General features: G+C 53.3%; 2 protein-coding genes across 4 annotated transcripts; both read right to left on the reverse strand.

Annotated features, from left to right (window-relative positions):
• Positions 1-1,648: 1,648 nt before the first annotated feature.
• Positions 1,649-5,395, reverse strand: orai2 (ORAI calcium release-activated calcium modulator 2). Of its 3 annotated transcripts, none has more exons than XM_066696238.1 (4): positions 5,275-5,395; positions 4,287-4,446; positions 3,901-4,149; positions 1,649-3,521 (listed from the first exon to the last, which is right to left on the reverse strand). In XM_066696238.1, the coding sequence occupies exons 3-4, from the start codon at positions 4,129-4,131 to the stop codon at positions 2,943-2,945; spliced, it is 810 nt and encodes a 269-aa protein (XP_066552335.1). In that variant the 5' UTR covers positions 4,132-4,149; positions 4,287-4,446; positions 5,275-5,395; the 3' UTR covers positions 1,649-2,942. The 3 variants fall into 3 exon arrangements, with proteins under 3 accessions (XP_066552335.1, XP_066552333.1, XP_066552334.1); XM_066696236.1 differs by having other exon boundaries at positions 1,649-3,560; XM_066696237.1 differs by lacking the exon at positions 5,275-5,395 and adding an exon at positions 5,075-5,268 and having other exon boundaries at positions 1,649-3,560.
• Positions 5,396-5,733: 338 nt separating this feature from the next.
• Positions 5,734-16,481, reverse strand: bckdk (branched chain ketoacid dehydrogenase kinase). Its single transcript, XM_066696235.1, has 11 exons — positions 16,021-16,481; positions 15,058-15,126; positions 14,401-14,511; positions 13,022-13,069; positions 12,757-12,876; positions 12,559-12,657; positions 11,276-11,349; positions 10,578-10,706; positions 8,905-8,994; positions 7,694-7,849; positions 5,734-7,374 (listed from the first exon to the last, which is right to left on the reverse strand). The coding sequence occupies exons 1-11, from the start codon at positions 16,264-16,266 to the stop codon at positions 7,230-7,232; spliced, it is 1,287 nt and encodes a 428-aa protein (XP_066552332.1). The 5' UTR covers positions 16,267-16,481; the 3' UTR covers positions 5,734-7,229.
• Positions 16,482-17,101: the final 620 nt, after the last annotated feature.

A 17,101-nucleotide genomic window follows, 5' to 3' on the forward strand; every position in this document is an offset into this window, starting at 1 on the left:
TAATGATGAATTGTAAAAACTGGCGCCTTTTACCACTGGATGGCCGGTGTGAGAGCTGCGCTACTTACTGTCAGATAGATTGTGTGAGCAGAGGTGAGGACTGTAAACACCCAGCGATATTGTAAAATAATAATAGAAAAGTCAAAAGGACACTTTGATGATGCTCGGGCTGTGCTGCTGCAATACAGGGATTATAAAGGCTCCTCGAGTTATGATTGTTAGTTTTCGCAAAACAACGATATGGAGTGAATAAAATGAATGCAATGAAAACCAACACCGAAGCAGCTGAAATGTCCACAAAGACTGGCAACACAAAGTCGTTACTTGTGTTTCAGCAGCAAAGCCGTCACGTCTCTACTGACTTGGTATGCAAGACGTCAGTCAATATGAATGTGCAGAAAGAGCTGCAGCGCAGTGTCGTTGCGCCGATTGTTTACCCGCATTGGAAGGAATGGCTGGAAAAATTAATAATGAACTTGCAAATGTAATGTAAGAACTGGTTGTATTGAATCATAAAGCGCCCTGCATAAATGCGTCCACTATAATAAAAACCCGTTGGCACTGGTAAGGAGCGCTGCTTACTGGAGAGGGTTTTGTATGTTGAGTAGTGTAACTCTTATTGTACAGAGGAGCAGCAGAGCGATACGTGGAGGGTCTAATTAATAATCATATAATTCTTACACTTATAGATCGCTTTTCTGTCTATCTTAGACACTCCTGTATGCTTTACATGTTAGGGGGTCCCACCTCCTTCAGAAGACACGGGGTGCCAAATATTTCAGTATATTTGTCTGAAGGGGGATGCCAGCACAGCAGGTACACTGACATATTTGTCACCCCTCGTCTTCTTGCAATTGAATCTTTATTGTTCCTTATTAAAAAACATTATTACTGTTATCCCCGCAAGCCTCAACAGGATAATCGGATGATCTTGTGAGCCACGTCTCGATCTCATTCATAGCCTGCTTCAAGTCTGTCAAACTGGTTTTATAAGCCAGCAGAAAGTGTTTGTGAGAAAAGTCAGCACTGACCTGTCTAATCTGGTGCAGATCTGGGGTCGATTCCATGGCATTTCCCCGCTCTGTTCCTGTTCCTCCTCGCCGTCATCAACAATTAACCAATTAAGGGGAAATGATGACCAGGTGGCTGATTACAGCACGCTTTTAGAAAAGGCAGTCTTTAATATCAACTTTAAATTTATACGTTTAAATCGATAATTTCACCGTCGCCAACTGTAATTGTGTTGCACAATATCCCTGCAGGCAAAGGCATCGTTCAGGGGCCTAATTGCTTTGCTGTCCCGACAAGTGACAGCAGGGTTATGTAGCCACTTTTTAGTGATGAAAAATCAGCCTAGATCTGCGCAAATGAGACTTGTCTAGCGTTGCTATCGCGGCATCTTGTAAGGGTCGCTCATTCTTTACTCGTTTGTTACTTTTCAGTGAAAGCTTAAGGTGTTTTCCTCCCAGAACTTTCCCCACCTGGCAGCAGGAAGCTGGCTTTCCTGTCTCTGCTGCTCCAGGGCACTATGGCACTGAAAATTGCCATATGGGAGGGGGGTCCAGTAGACCGACCCTCCACATTGGCCACATTTAAGAATGTCTTTCCTCACTTCTTAACAGACTCTTCATGCACAGAAAGACCTACATGAGTAATAATAATGAGCTTTTATTATTATTCTGGACAGCTTCACAGAGTCAACTCACTGAACAAACACAACACAGGAAGAAAGCACAGCCTCTTTTCTCCAGAAACTGGACACTATTTCCCAATATTTGACAGAACGAGACAACCCCTCCGCCCATAAAAAAAACGACTTCACACACACATCTTTAGAAACGTGTACAAGATCTGTAACAGAGGGATCTGCGTGTTTGATGGCTGGTGTGTTCTGGACAGAGGAACCCGTCGGAACCAGTCCGTCAACAGCCCAGTCTTTTTGGTCAGTGAAACCGCAGTTCGGTGCAGGTCGGGCCGGGCTGCCGGGCTCCGCGGGGGGAACTAGACTACAAGTGCACTTTCTCTTGGAATGTGTTCTTTCTGCTTTCAAAGCCTCCGTCGTCCACAGCACACGCAGTTTGCCACAAGAGAGCACTGGCACCACGGTACTATTTCTCCTTCCAGTCCGTTATGCCACCATCATCATCATCATCTCCTGTAACTACAGAGCTGCCTGCATCCTCACTTCCCGTTTCGCAGGGTGATTCTCTCGTTTCTGCATCCACCCTTCGCATCCTCTTTTGAGGATCCTGGGCCACAATAAAAATATCACAAATAAAGCAGACGCTCCTGTTTTGCTGAAACAGTCCGTGTGGCGAACAAGCTTGAGTCGTCCAATGAGACAGAACTGCACGGGAAGAGGCACAGCACTGAAAGCAACAGCGCTCTGCTCAGGGTGGGGTACAGTTTTAAATCCGCCATCTGCCGGGGCTGGAGGCCAGGTCTCTGGCTCAAGAGTCTGGGTGTCGGCTGCGTAAGAAGAGGAAGTGAGAAACTGAAGCACTCTCCTGGCGCGGTAAATCCACAGCACATGAAGACTGCCAGGCTCTTCTATCCCCCCCACCATCTCTGTATGTAAAACAATGCTTCCTGTTTACGGCGGAAGGTGGGGTAGACAACTGAACAAGTGAAGATATTGTCAAAATATACATAAATATGTAAATTATATTTTTTAAATAGCCCTTTCAATTGCTGTAAACTTTCTTTTCTCCTTCATAAATAAAAAAAAATAAAATAAAGCATCCTGCCAGCAGACAGTCCTTCTGTCCTCCGGTCCTCCACTTCTGAAAGCAACAAAAACCAAAACCCCAGCAGGCCGAGGGGACAGAGCGATGCTGAGCAGAGCTGCAGAGCAGAGAGTGAGTGGCGGGACGAGGGGGGGAGAGAGATGCAGGGATGGAGGGGGACAGGGGACGGGGGAGACGGGAGGACAGGGAGGGTCCTCATACCGCCTGCAGCCCGCGCTCGTGCCCGTCCAGCTGCACCTTGATCTTGTGCAGCTCCTCGATCTCCTGGTGGTGGCGCTCGGTCTTGTGGCGCACCAGTGAGCGGTAGAAGTGGACGGTGAACACCACGAAGATCAGCCCCACGGGAACCATGATGATGGTGGAGGCCAGGGCCGCCTGCCAGCCGCTGTGGCCGGGCGGGTGCGGCAGGGGCCCGGGCTGCGCCGTGCTGCCGTTGCCCCGCAGGGCAGCAGAGGCGCCCGTGCCCGAGTCCACTGGCAGGAACTTGATCCAGCAGAGCAGCACCACTTCAGCCAGGAACAGCAGGATGCCCAGCGCGGTGGAGAAGCCCCAGGCCAGCTCGATGTAGCGGTGCATGCGCTCGTGCGGCGACTCGCTCACCGAGTTCAGGTTGTGGATGTTGCTGACCGCCTCCACGTTGGGCAGGATGCAAGTGCTGATGAGCAGCGCGAACAGGTGCACGGCCACCAGCACCGTGGTGCACACGCTGAAGGCGATGAGCAGCAGCCGCGGGTAGTTATACTGCATCTCCAGCTGCACCTCCACCATCGCCACCTGCGGGCAAGCACAGCGGTGGGGCGGGGCATCAGCCAACTAGTCAACATCCCGACCCCAATTTACATTACAGGCAGCATGACAACTGTGTCCCTTACAACACAGGGTCCAGCACACTGACAGACTGACACACAGAGAGAGACCGACTGGCACACACAGAGAGAGAGAGAGACGGACTGACACACACAGAGAGAGAGAGACAGACTGACACAAACAGAGAGAGAGAGATGGACTGACACACACAGAGAGAGAGAGAGAGAGAGACGGACTGACAGACCGACACAATGATAGAGAGAGAGAGAGAGAGAGAGAGAAACCGGGTGACACAGTGACTGACACAGTACCACAGGCTGACTGACGCAGTGCCCGGTGGACTCACCATGGCGAAGCCCGACAGCAGGGCCGAGGTGCGAGAGGAGGCCTTGAGTTTAGCGCGGCTCAGGTACAGCTTCCTCCAGGACAGCGCCTGCACCGAGTGGTGGTTGGAGGTGACCAGCTCCAGATAGCTGCGCCGTACCCAGTCCCGGTAGTCCATGCTCCCTCCATCCTGCAGGCGCTCCGACCCCCCGGGCGCCGGGGAGCCCATGGGCACGTTCAGCTCGCTGCTCATGGCTACGCTTAGGACACACTGCGGGGAGGGGACAGGGCACAGAAATCAACAAAGGCCCCCTGGGAGGACGCTGACACACTGCTGTCCCCACAGGTACACGCTAACAGGACCAGGTGTGGACAGGAGAGCCAGACACGCAGCCCGGCCGTACTCACCACAGAAACGGCAGCAGGGTCCCAGTCAGGCCAGTCAACAGAAGCAGGAGAAAGATGTGGGCCGGCCAGGGTCTAGAGGCGCCGGCGGCAGGGTAAGAGGGACCAGATCACGGGCCTGGGAGTCATCGTGCAGCACCCCCCAGCGACGCACAAACAAAGCCTGTCAAGCCACGGACAAGAAAAGTGAACACTGTTTCAGTGCATTTCCCTTCACATGTCTGCCCCCTTCAGATTTAATACCCCTGGGAAGAAACAAGGGAGGCTACACAGAGGAGAACTGGGGGTCCGTCGTCTCCGCCTGCCCCGGACGGGCCCCTCTGCCAGCAGCAGTGAAGTCGCCTCTCAGGGCTTCAGGCTGGAAGGTCAATGAAGACACATATAACATATCAACACACACACACAGCTCGGTAGAACATCACAGTGACACGCGCACTACAACAGCTGTTTCATTAAAACACTTGGTAACCCGTTCATACCACTGGTCCTGCAGTGCTCTGGACTGGTGTGTGGAGGGACTGCAGTGTGTGTGTCTGTCTGTCTGTCTGTCTGTCTGGCAGCTCTGTGTGTTGGGGTCGAGGCAGCTTGTTTGGGAATCTAAAAGATGCACACCCGAGTCCCTGGCTGGGCTTATTCTGCTGCATCACCTAGTAGTGCCATAGTAAATAGGGCACTGTAGTAGTCCTTTAGTAGGACACTGATCGATGTGGGCAGTCTGACAGGGAAAAAGGTAAGGCACGCATGTAGCAAATACGAGAAATAAATACACGTTTTCTTTAAAACGTCATCACCTCTCACCCCTCCAGCCCTGATCCCGGGCGGACACGCAGACACACATTTGCCTACATCTCGCCCGTCGCGGAACAGCTCAGTGACACGGCAATCGTTGCTTTTGATCTCGGCCACGAAAACACGCCCAGCCGCACGACGTCTACGGATTGTGTTGTTGATTCACATTGCACGCACATCAGCCGCCGCTGCAGTGTTTTACCTGCCTGCGCTGCCAGGCTCGTCCCTCAGCTGCCTCCACAAACACAGCGCCGCATCCGACAGCAAGCGAAGACGGACAGAGACCAGCGCCGCGTCTCCGCTCATCCGGGTGCGCCACGTCACCCCCGTCACATGAGCAGGGACTGGCCAACGGCGCAGCGAGGAACAGCGCTACGTCATCACAGGAAACCCCGCAGCCAATGGCTGGGCAGCGCCAGATGTGAGCAGCTGTTTCCGTGCAGTGTGCGTGTAAACAGGGCGGAGGGGAGTCGTGCCACCGCCTGCGTTCAAGGCATTTTCAGCCTGAATATAGGGACTAGCTGCGAGACTGACTTGTGAGCCAACAGTCCATTACGTGTATTATATATATATATATATATATATGGGCCAATAAACGAATCTACAATTTAAAACAACAAACACAAACCAGGAGCGTGCCAACAAACATAATACACCAGTCTTGTTTTACAGCATTTAATGCCCAAAGGAACTATATAACATGATACAGCTAAGGAAAAGATCAATGTAAATAAAATCAAACAGGTTAGTACAAATTCATGATGACTGAAAATATACTGCTACACAATGTGGCTATAATAATACAAGAGGGAGGTTTGTATTGAATTAGCATATCATGGTTTTCATTTAGTAACTGCCATAATGCAAAATTATAAAAGCAATCAAAGGGGGATTCAATTAAAAGGATAACATCAACGTTTTACACCGATTAGCATATTTTTGTTGTCCATGTAATTTCAGAGTTGTCCATCAGAGGGCGCCCGTGGCTCACAAGCTGGCCTGCGCTCTCCTGAAACGTGGAGAGAAATCGAGAGAAGGGCCTCTGGCGTTGACGTGGCAGGAGAACAAGCGCTGGAAACCCGGCGGGCTGTCCTGGTTCAGTGAATGCCTGGGTAGCGAACTGGACGTTTCTCGTTATCGTCTCCACGGACCGCAGTGTCCAAGTACAGATCCTCGCTGCAGTTCCCAGCCCACAACGTTGTGAATGCACAGCCGGCTGTGATTGTGCAACCTGAACACAATACCGTTCCCACCCCCCCAGAACATTCCCCGTGCTGCAACATCATCCGTCAGCAGCGAAACACGGCACCAGGCAGAGACAGGGTTTGCCCTGGATGCCACGGTCTGAGCCACACAAGCACAAATACACAGATCTGTACCCTTTATAAAATACATCATAAAACCCACGTACAAAATCATTCCATTTCCCCAGAGATGACGTACTTAGGGTGTTTCTCAGCTGACATCGTTTAAAGATGCCTCCGCTATGAGGACATCACAGAAATACATATCAATTAAATACAAAATCTGCCGATATTATTTGTAGATTTCCCATATTATCAGAGAATGATATAAACACAGTATAGAGGCAACACTCACTCCTGAAAAAAACATCTCATTCTGCATCCAAGAGTTAGTTTTTTGATCTGTGATTGTTTTACATCGATTTTCACCAACCTGATCGAGTCCCATATGTTTGAATGCGGTTCGTAAGTGAATAACACTATCTCCGATCGATTTCACGGAGCTGCACCGATCACTTACAGAACGAAGCATTGAATGAACCGAGAGGACTGTGGTGCGGTGCGTGTAGTTCAGCGTGTTCTGAAGTCATTCATGTGGAAGTTCGACGTGCTGTGCAGTAAAGTGGCTCCCGCGTGTCGCTGTGCAGGGCCGTCTCTCGCTGCCGTGGCCTGCACTGCGATTCAGAAGCCAAACGAATACAAGACTGAGATGCTGTCGACCGAGGACAGCGAACCCCACACAGTGAGCGTCTCTGCTGCTTCTCTCCGAGAGTCAGTGGGCAGAGAAGCGCCCTCCCCGGGTCGCTGTGATCGGTCTCTGCGGTCTGAGAGGGGAGTCCCGTGGTGCCTGGCCGGGGTCTGTCCTGCAGGCTCTCATGGAGAAGTCAGCACTGGGGGGGGGTCCCAGGGTGGCTCAGATGCGGAAGCTCTCTCCCTTGCCGTCGATGTGGCGCAGGCGCAGGTAGACGTCGGTGCCGATGCCCTGCAGGGACTGGATGGCCAGCGAGCCGCCCAGGTACTCGGCGTAGGCGCGTGATGTGGGCAGCCCGAAGCCAAACCTGTGGACGGACGGACGGCCAGACAGACGAGTCAGTGATTCAGCCTGAAGCCAATTCTAATATGTGATTGTTTTAATATAATTGTGCCGTATACTGTAATGCGTGTGTGTAACTGACCCCATGTTACAAGTATGTGTAAGTGACCCCGTGTTGTACAATAGTGTGTAACTGACCCCGTGTTAGAAGTGTGTGTGTAACGGTCCCTGTTTTGTGCAAGTGTTTGTAATGGTCCTGGTGTTGTGTGTGGGCATAATTGACCCAGTGCTATGAATGTGTGTGTGTGTGTGTGTAATGGTGTGGAGAGCGTGGCCCCTGGTACCCGTGCATGGGCCCCGACTGTGGGCCGCTGTTGGTGATGGTGTTGAACAGGCCGGTGAGCCGGGGGTCCTGCGCGCTCTCCTCCGCGGTGCTGAAGTGGTAGTCCAGCACCTTGTCCAGGATGCTATGGGGAATCCCGCCTCCCCGGTCCGAGATCCTGCGACACGGACAGCAGGGTCACACACGCAAACGCACATATGCACACACAGACACACACACACACACACACACAATGTCAACTCCTACGCGCTGATAAGAGGCCTTGCTTGGCACTTTTCTATTTTCCTTTCTCCCCGTCAGATTGCACTAGTCAAACATTTCCGACCCATTAGACGCAGTAATCCTTCCCGGGTCACTGTGCGCCGCTCCCTCCCTCCACTAGCAGAGCGCCGAGTCGGGGACTTCAACAGCGGCTGCCATGGCGAGCAGACAGGGCCCCCTCTGGGCAGTTTAAAGGAGCCGCCCGGGCCGTTGTCCAGCAGCACAGCTGGACCACGTGCAGAGCGGCGCAACTCTCCCAGGATTCATTCACTCGGTCGTTAGCAACAACGGCTTCATCCAATACTGATCACGGTGAGCCGGAGCCCAGCCCGGTGGGCACGGGGGTTTTGCATTCAAATGGTGAATTAAGGGTTACATTTGGGTCCAGGCTATGACAGGGTTTGAGGCCCCAGTAAACCTTGCTGTTCGATAGTTGGGGGTTGTTTTTAAACTGAATCCGGTTCAGATCTGTATGGGCCTGGCTTGGTGCCGGCTGGGGTTGGGCTTCAACAGGTCGGGTCAACCTACTGATGTAAGACTAGTGCAGGGGTGGGCAGCTCCAGGCCTGGGGGGCTGGAACCCTGCAGGTATCCTAGGTACCTTTCAACAACTAATCAAGACCTGGAATAAGCAGGCGATTTTACTTCATATCCTGATAATGACTCCAATTAAGTAAGAAAGTCCTGAGGTCGAACTAAACCCAGCCTCCTCAGGCCCCTGAGGACTGGAATCGCCCCCCGTCCCTGGTCTCTCCTTTCGGGACATACCAGTCCAGAAGCATGCGGGTGTTGTGCAGATCAATTGCCATCTGTCCATTAACCGAAGATTTGGACGTTGATGGAAAATCTAGCCGAGAGCTATAAACCCAGCTGGAGAGCCTGGCGGAGAGCCCTGACCCTGCCCCCAGCGTAGCCGGCCCCTCGCCCCCTCACAGCCCGCCAGCACACTGACCTGATGACGAAGTCTGTGTCGTTGTTGGCGATGGTGACCACCAGGTCTGGCACATTGTAGGGGGTGTCCAGGTGACTCTCCATCGTCGCTCTGAAACACACAGAGCACAGCCACAGTGTCAGTCCATCACAAAAATACAACACAGTGCAAAGAGCAGAGCCTGGCAGTGGGTTTGGAAGTGCGGACACTCCTGTCTGACCCTGCGGCTGCGGGGGGGGATCATGGATGCTGCAGCACGACCCCCTGAGCTCAGGCTGGGGGGCGCACTGCAGGCACGAGGAAGCTGTCATGTGACCACGCCTGGCGTCTGCCTTTCACTGGGGCAGAGGGGGTGAGCTTGGATTGGGCCTCCCACTCTCCCCTCAGCGGGCTGTGGCGGGGCAGGGGTTAAAAAGCCAAGCCCGCTTCAGTCTCTATATACATGTATACATGAGTTCAACTCCATTGTGGGTTCAGCGCAGTGCGGGAGGGCAGAGGCAGGCTGAGACATGGTGCCACAGGGTCACAGAGGCAGCTGACAGCAGGCCAAGAACACAGTGTTCAGCGCAGGCAGGGCAGCAAACACGGCCTGGGAACACAGTCGGGGGGAGGATTACTCTGGAGCTGAATCCATGTATAGACGTGTTCACTGTGCGTCGGAGAGAGGCGGGCGGTCAGTGAGTGAGAGAGTGAGTGTTGGGTTAAAATTGCCCCCTATGTATTGTATATACCCACTGTATAACTGTTAGAAAATATAAGAAACTTTCCAGTAAGTTACTAGTTAAAACTTATGTTTTCCCTGCTCAGAATTATCTGCGTGGCAGATGGAAACAATTTCTGCTGCCGTGGCCATTCTTTGGGTAGTGAACCAAACGATCTATAACACGTTCTTATCAGTACAGTGTGTACTGTGTCCTTGGTACCAGTGCTTCCATGTCTGGACTAATTACAAGGAATACCTTATGAAATATTGTTTTCCGTGCTGTGTACTGTTTCCTTGATATCAGCGCCTCCATGCCTAAACTAATTAAAATAATACCTTATGAAATGTTGTTTCCCATGTCTCAGAACTGCCCTGGGACATATGACAAGAAAATATCATCCAGGTTCGGGACGGCCCCGAAACTCCTGTGAAATACCGCTTGTAAATGTATAAAAGGCTGTGTGAAACTTGCAATAAACTGAAGAGAAACGATTTGACTTCGGTGTCTGTGGCTTTCCTTCCCGAGCACTCGTCTCCTGCTAAAACTCTCCACTGTTGTTGGAAGCGCTGACTGGGGTGCCTGATTCACTGGGACTCGAAGGGTTGTTTCAACTGAAGTGTTGTACCTTAACAGTGAGTGAGAGTGAGAGTGTGAGTGAGAGAGAGAGTGAGATCCAGGCTTGTACCCAACACCAGTCCACAGGTTTGGGGGCAGAACGGTGTCAATCACCAGACAACAGGTGGAGCACTGGGCAGGACGCATGGAAAAGAAAAGACCTCTAAACAGGAAATGGGACAGGAAGTGCCGAATGCAAGTCTGACAAGGACAATGTGGGGGTGCAGACAGTTCACCTGGGGACAGAGCTCCATCACAGCCCCATCACAGCCCCGTGGGTGCCCGAACAGCAGAGAGGAGCACCTCCGCTGAAGGCACCCTGCCAGTCAGACAGAGCTGTGCGTGTGTGTCAGGGGGTCTCCGCGGGGCTCGTACCTCATAGCGTTCTTCAGCAGCTCGGGCAGGATGTAGTCCAGGGGGAGAGGGATGAAGGGGAAGCGCGCGGCGACGTGTCCATTGATCCGCACCCGCGGGGAGCTGCCGTACTGGTGCTCACACAGCCGGCTGGAGAGGGAGGGAGAGGGAGAGAGAGGGCACAGTCAGAGGCACACTGGAGACGGGGCGGGGCATTGCCAGACACCCACCCCCAAGTGTCTCTGGATAAAACTAGGTGTTTTTGTGTGTGTATAATTTAGATTAGTTTGAAAAAGGGCTTCTGTGCACAAGAGCCCCCTGACTCTCCCTGGGGGGTGAACTTCTTGAGACCTCAACCTGAAGGAAACCTGTTCAAACCTGAAGGAAATGACATTATCGCTCGGCTGGTGCCGACTCAAGAGCCCCTGCCTGAGCTCTGAAAACACCAGCGTGTTCAAACAGACTGAGCGAGGGAGGGAGGGAGGGAGAGAGAGAAGGGGGAGGAACAGTTGTCCATTCCTGGGATGGTGGTGCCAGTGTGCGTGTGTGATAAGCATGTGTGAGCGTGAGCGTGATGCCGATTGGACATGTCAGGCCTGAGTACAGGGGCGCTGATAGCAGTGTGGAACAGGCAAGGCAAGATAAGGAATGAATGCTGCTAAACAGGGCTGCCGTTCTTCACACACAACCAGCCGTCACAGCCTGGGTAACGGACTCACCCAGCAAAGTCCACCCACTTCTCGATGATCTTCTTCGGGGACAGGCGGCGGCAGATGATGCCCACAAACTCAGGCTGTGTGGACAGAGAGAGAGAGGAGTGAGACCCTGCAGCCTGGCGCCTTCACAATATTGAGTTTATAATCACTGAAAATACAGTGCAGCCCTGTGAGAGAGAGACAGAGGCAAACAGACAGAGGGAGCAGGGCGAGGACTGGCAAGCAGGCAGGCGGGTGCCGTGTGTGTAAATGGCAAAGAGGTCACAGATATCTCCTTCCCACCCCCCCACCCCCACAGGACTGAATATAGAACAGCCACAGACACACAGGGACAAACACAATGCACAGCCTGAGCCCGGCTGCTTCACAGGCTTAATTTAGCAAAGAACGGGCAAAGAGGCAGAGACACTGGGGTTGAGGAGCAGGCTGAGAGAGAGAGACGCACAGAGGGCAGAGAGAGAGAGAGAGAGACGCACAGAGAGTGTGTGGTCTTTCCCTTCCCAACACCTAAACCGAGATGCACCTCAACACACACTGTCCTCTCGAGGGACTGCGTTGCCGTTACAACAGGTTACACATTACTATAGGAGGCTTTTCAACAGTGGAGACGCAGAGGGGAACAGATTCAAAAGTTACTTATTCTCCCTCTTTCAACAGCCGAACAATGTGTGTGAGAGAGAGAGAAAAAGACAGAGAGATGCTTCCTTGACTCCTCTGCCAGAAGCCTGTTTAAAGGAAGAAGTCTTGCTTGTGAACGGGCTCGGCTGGCCGAGTGCCCCTCCTGTCTCCAGACCGCATGGCACCTGCCGCTCTCTTTTAAACGTGAAGATGCATGCTTGCTGAACTCTGCGCTCCTCTCGGGCTGCGGGACAGCGCCCTGATGGGGCTCTGGGACAAATACAACGGACTGGAGATTTCAGTACCAAACTGGAAGCGTTCCTCTCCTCGACAACATCAGTGTTCACACCTCACTGCAAACAATGACCCTCTCACTCTCATGTTGTGCTTTCTGCCGTGTTTACGCCATGTCTCTCGACCCGGACGCATGCCGGCCAGATCATTGAGCAACTGCAGATTGGGTTTCTACCAGTGGGTGGGGGAGCAGCCGGGCAGGGGGCTGCTGGTACCGGGAGGGACAGGATGTACCTCTGAGAGGAGTCTACATGCCTGGCAGTGCTCAAAGACTTAGTGCCAGTCCCAGTCTCAGTGCCATGCACTATCAGGGCCAGTACAGTCCCAGTGCCAGTCGCAGTGCAGTCAGTCTAGCTCAGGACAGAAAGACCTACGTTGTCCTGGTGCAGGGTCAGGTGGTGGGTGGCCAGCATGCGGATCCCCAGTCTCGAGGTCAGCGTCGTGTCCAGAAAGTTGCGGATCAGGGCCTCGTCCTGGAACAGAGCAGCGGACAGGGCGGTGGGGTTACAGTCCGGCGCACGGGCTTCTGCACTGGCAGACGGGCAGGCGAGCAGCAGGGGGCTCTACCGTACCTGGATGTGCTTGCGACTCTCCCGGAAGCCCTCGGCCAGCATAGTCACCACGTCCTTGTGGTCGTCCAGCAGCTGCTGCACCAGCTTACTGTACTGAGCCTCGGTCTCCTGGTCTGTGATCTGAAAGCGAGAGGAAATGGATAAAGAGAGATGCGGAAGGGGGGGTGGGATAAAAACAAAATAGAATTCCTGCTTCCCACGCATCTTGACTGAACATGGAAACCTCTGAACCACCACCCCCTGCTCCCCCCCACCGCTCACTCACCGCCGGGAAGTCGCTGAGCATGTGATATGCACGGATGTACAGCTCGTGCTGGAAGAGGAGAGATGTACAGTTACTGGCAGAGCTCCTCCCTGCACACTGTAACACACACACACACCGACAGACGCACACAATATACACACGTGACAAACCCACACACTCTCTCTCTCTCTCTCTCTCACACACACGTGATAAAGACACACACACACTCACACTCGCTCTCGCTCTCTCTCTCTCTCTCCCTCCCTGTCTGCCCCTCCATGCCTCCCCCCCTGTGTAAAGATCAGGGTTCAGTGCCAGCCAGTGCAGGATCAGCAGTCAGCAACTCTGTGTTCAATCAGGCGTCTGGAAGCGCAGTGCTGCTGCACACCTACACAATGATTGATCTGTCTGTGGCTACTCTGCGAAGGGCTCTATACAAAGAAAAACTGATTGATTGAACAGACAATCTCAATTTAAAGTGCTGTACACAGACGGGGAATACGAGCCTCAATCTGGGGACGCAGCCCTTCTGCAGTGATTTATTATTGCCCTGGAACACATCTGCACGGCCGTGCGCGGCCCCGAGTCCGTGCTGCTCTGTGCTGAGCGGGGGGGAGGGGGGAGAAACGGCAGGGCTTGCAGCTCAAAAACAACTCTCACTCACAATACAAATCATGTCCTCTTCTCTCCCCCTCTGAACAGCGGTTTAATCATCCCCCTCTCCCCCCCCCCCAAGAACAATGAAAAACAAAGGCTGCCAGCAGCTGCTGTGCTTCGCCCTCCACAGAATGCAGTCAGGGCAGAAGTGGGTAAAAGTTCAGCTGCTGAGAAAAAGCAAGGAAGTAAACAAGATTGAGGGCGGCAGAGAGGGGGTGGAGCGAAAGAAAGAAACTAGAAAGCAAGAGCAAGAGAAAGCAAGAGAGAGCGAGGGAGAGAATATGAGATCTTGAGAAAGGGAGAGAAACCCAGCAGAAAATGAGAAAGAGTGTGAGACAGTAGCACACTGATTGTACGCCTTCATCGGGTTATACAGTGAGGGAAATAAGTATTTGATCCCCTATCAATCAGCAAGACTTATTTCACTCATTAACATGCAAATCAATTTTATAACTTTTTTGAAATGCGTTTTTCTGGATTTGTTTGTTGTTATTCTGTCTCCCACTGTTAAAATACACCTACTATTAAAATTATAGGCTGATCATTTCTTTGTCAGTGGGCAAACATACAAAATCAGCAGGGCATCAAATACTTTTTTCCCCCACTGTATTCTGTGAACGTGTTTACAGCCCCTGACCCTCGGGGGGGAGACAGTGGCTCCAACATGTGATGGACACAGAAAGACGGGGGGGCAGTGAGGGGAACACTACAGTACACCGTGCTCCACCGGAGGGGACACTCACCACCTGCAGGATGGTGGGGTTGCAGCCAATGATGAAGGGCAGGCTGCGGAAGCCCTTGATCCGGTGGGCGATGCGCACGGGCAGCTCCTTCTGCAGGTACTTGGCACTGCTCTGAAAACACACAAACACACACAGCCACCAGAGAGGGGTCAGGGCGAGGGCATGGCTACTGACACGGTCTGACAAGGACACAGAGAGGGATGCCACTGGCACAGTCTCACCCTGGCAGAGGCAGAGTAACTCAATCACAGGTGGTTGACATGAAATGCATAATCATTAACAGATGCCCAAGATGATTAATCACAGCTGTAGATGTGCGATAACCACTCGTGTGGTCAAACGGGTCTCAGCCTCGGCCACTGGTAACACACGTGTATCGTACCAATGTCACACTATAGTCACTTCACGAGTCAAGAAAACAAACGGGTCATAAGCTGAGCACAGGCGGAGGCTGACCTGCAGTGAACTCAATAAATACACGTCTGTCTGGTCTGCACACGCAGCTTGTAGCTCTCGTTTTATTGTGTGCGTTGTTTTTTGCGGCTCAGTCCCGGTCAGGCCAATATAGCTTATTTTTTAATTTGAGGGCAGGGTGCTCAGGATAGAGGGAGCGGGACAGGGAGAGAGCGGGGCTGCGGCCGCACGGTGGATAGTTACCAGGACGTGGCTGCCATCCGGAGACTTTCCCGAGTACAGCATGGTGGCCGGGGTGAGGCGGACAGAGGGCTGCGGAGGAAACACACAGACAGGTCACCCTGAGACCTGGGACACAGACACACCAACGGAGACACCGAGACACTGAGGACGCTGATCCCTGTGCCAGCTGGACCAGAGACGCAGGGAAGAGCTACATTCAAACATCAGTGGTTTATAAAAATGTACCAAAGAAATAACAGCGATATGCAGGAGGTGGTGTGTGTAAAAACGCGGCTCAACCACCTGACACACTTTATTTTCTAAATATGTATTAAAAAACACAAAACTAAGTTACTAAGTTGCAGTACAAAACTCAGCATGAAGCCAGGGTGGCACAGCCCCCCCCCCCCTCGGTTGACCTTGCCGTGACCTCCGGGGAGCTGGATGCGGCTCGAGCCACCAGACAACACAGCCTGGTCTGTAAGACAAGCCTCACTGACGCCTGAGAGCGGCATGCACCGCTTTTCTACAATTACTAACGGAGCTGCAAGAGATGTAGTTAATGTGTTCACCACTGGGGACTTGCTCGGGGGGGGCAGAGCTGTTCCAGAGTTGTTTACACCCTCAAACTCTCCTCCTCCCCGTGACTTCCCAGTGTCGTGACAGGTCGCAATTTACAGCCATTTTGCTAATACTGTGCTCCTGCAGGAGCCGCTCACGCCAGAGGGGCCGTGGACGCAGCGGCGGACACACAGCTGCAGTTTATGTACAAAGATTTCACACCAGCTGACTTCACAGGTCACTCACGGGTCAGAGCATGCGTAAACAAAGCACGAAAGGGTCAAAGGCAGCAAAAGCAACACTGTATCAATAATAATATTATTATGATGACAGTGATAGCAGTCCTTGGCGTGCCGGTGACACTGGGGCGGCAGGGCAGTTACTGTCACCTCAGGGTGACATCATCCCACACAGGACAGTTACCTTCTCAGCGCACACGTCGATGGCAGACTGGTTGTAGAAGGACGTAACGGTTTTGGACCTCTCCCGGGCCAGCTCCGAGTAGCCCTGCATGGAGGACGTGGACCGGGACCGAGTGGACGCCCCGCTGCCGGCTGCGGACGCGGGCAGCAGAGCTCCAGTCCCTGTCCGGACACGGGTCCCCCCCGGGCTGGCGGCCACAGAAGCGCCCAGCCTCTGCAGCGCCCTGCCGGCCACCGCGCCGCGCATCGCTGCTCCTGTGCGGGTCGGGGCTCCTGCTGTCCCGCGGTGACGAGGCCTGAGCGGCTTCCTGGGCGCGTAGTGAGAAGGGGGGGGTGAAAACACAATAAAACAACCAGGGATTTACAGTGCTCCCTTCATTTCCCGCAGCCTCCCGGGCACCGCAGGGCCTCTGTGCTCTCCGCTGTCAGCGCTGCCGGCACCGCCATGTGCAGCGCCCGTCTCCCCGATGCGCCGCGGTCTGCCCCTATATAGAGCCGGGCAGCTCGTCACACGGACGCGGCGGCTCGTCCAATCCTGCGGCCGGGACGCGGAGAGAGGCGGCGCCTCCGACACCGAGCATCAGACAGCGCCTGCAGCTGCAGCGAGAGACCGAGCAAGCGCACGGGGGTCGGGCTGGGCAGTGTGTGCGCCGTTGTACACATTGTTATACTATACCATACTGCACATTGCAATATCGTGCTACACAATGCGGTATATAAAACGCACCAACATAAAGGCACATTTAGGCAGCACAGATCCATTACACTGGCCGTTTCAGCTCGACCCCCGAGACCTTCTAGACGTATTGCACTCTAATCTGGGCTGTTCCCCCCATCCCCCATGACACCAGCTCTCTATTATTTGTCCTCTGCACAGACAGGGCTGTTGAGGTCCCCCCCCCACTGGAAGAGCCAGAACTTCCTGATCCTCATGCTGCCTGTTTGTTACTCTGCCTGGAGGGGAGGTGACCATTAGGCTTCAGCCATGGACCCCCAGAGATGTCTGTGAAGCACTGGGGTTGCAAAGACCCCCGCACCCCCAGAAACAGGACTGCAACACACAGCCCAGCCCAGTTGGCACC

This window comes from Amia ocellicauda, chromosome 22, assembly GCF_036373705.1.
Source record: "Amia ocellicauda isolate fAmiCal2 chromosome 22, fAmiCal2.hap1, whole genome shotgun sequence".
NCBI classification, from domain to species: Eukaryota; Metazoa; Chordata; class Actinopteri; order Amiiformes; family Amiidae; genus Amia; species Amia ocellicauda.

What these genes read in the sequence shown, in the direction of transcription:
- bckdk (XM_066696235.1), bottom strand. Translation starts at nt 16,266, where the DNA reads ATGCGCGGCGCGGTGGCCGGCAGGGCGCTGCAGAGGCTGGGCGCTTCT. An exon ending in TCGACGTGTGCGCTGAGAAG is followed by an intron (nt 15,127 to 16,020) that starts GTAACTGTCCTG and finishes TTTCCTCCGCAG; the next exon opens with CCCTCTGTCCGCCTCACCCC. An exon ending in AGAGTCGCAAGCACATCCAG is followed by an intron (nt 12,658 to 12,756) that starts GTACGGTAGAGC and finishes GCTCTGTTCCAG; the next exon opens with GACGAGGCCCTGATCCGCAA.
- orai2 (XM_066696236.1), bottom strand. Translation starts at nt 4,131, where the DNA reads ATGAGCAGCGAGCTGAACGTGCCCATGGGCTCCCCGGCGCCCGGGGGG. An exon ending in TGCTGTCGGGCTTCGCCATG is followed by an intron (nt 3,561 to 3,900) that starts GTGAGTCCACCG and finishes GATGTTGACTAG; the next exon opens with TTGGCTGATGCCCCGCCCCA.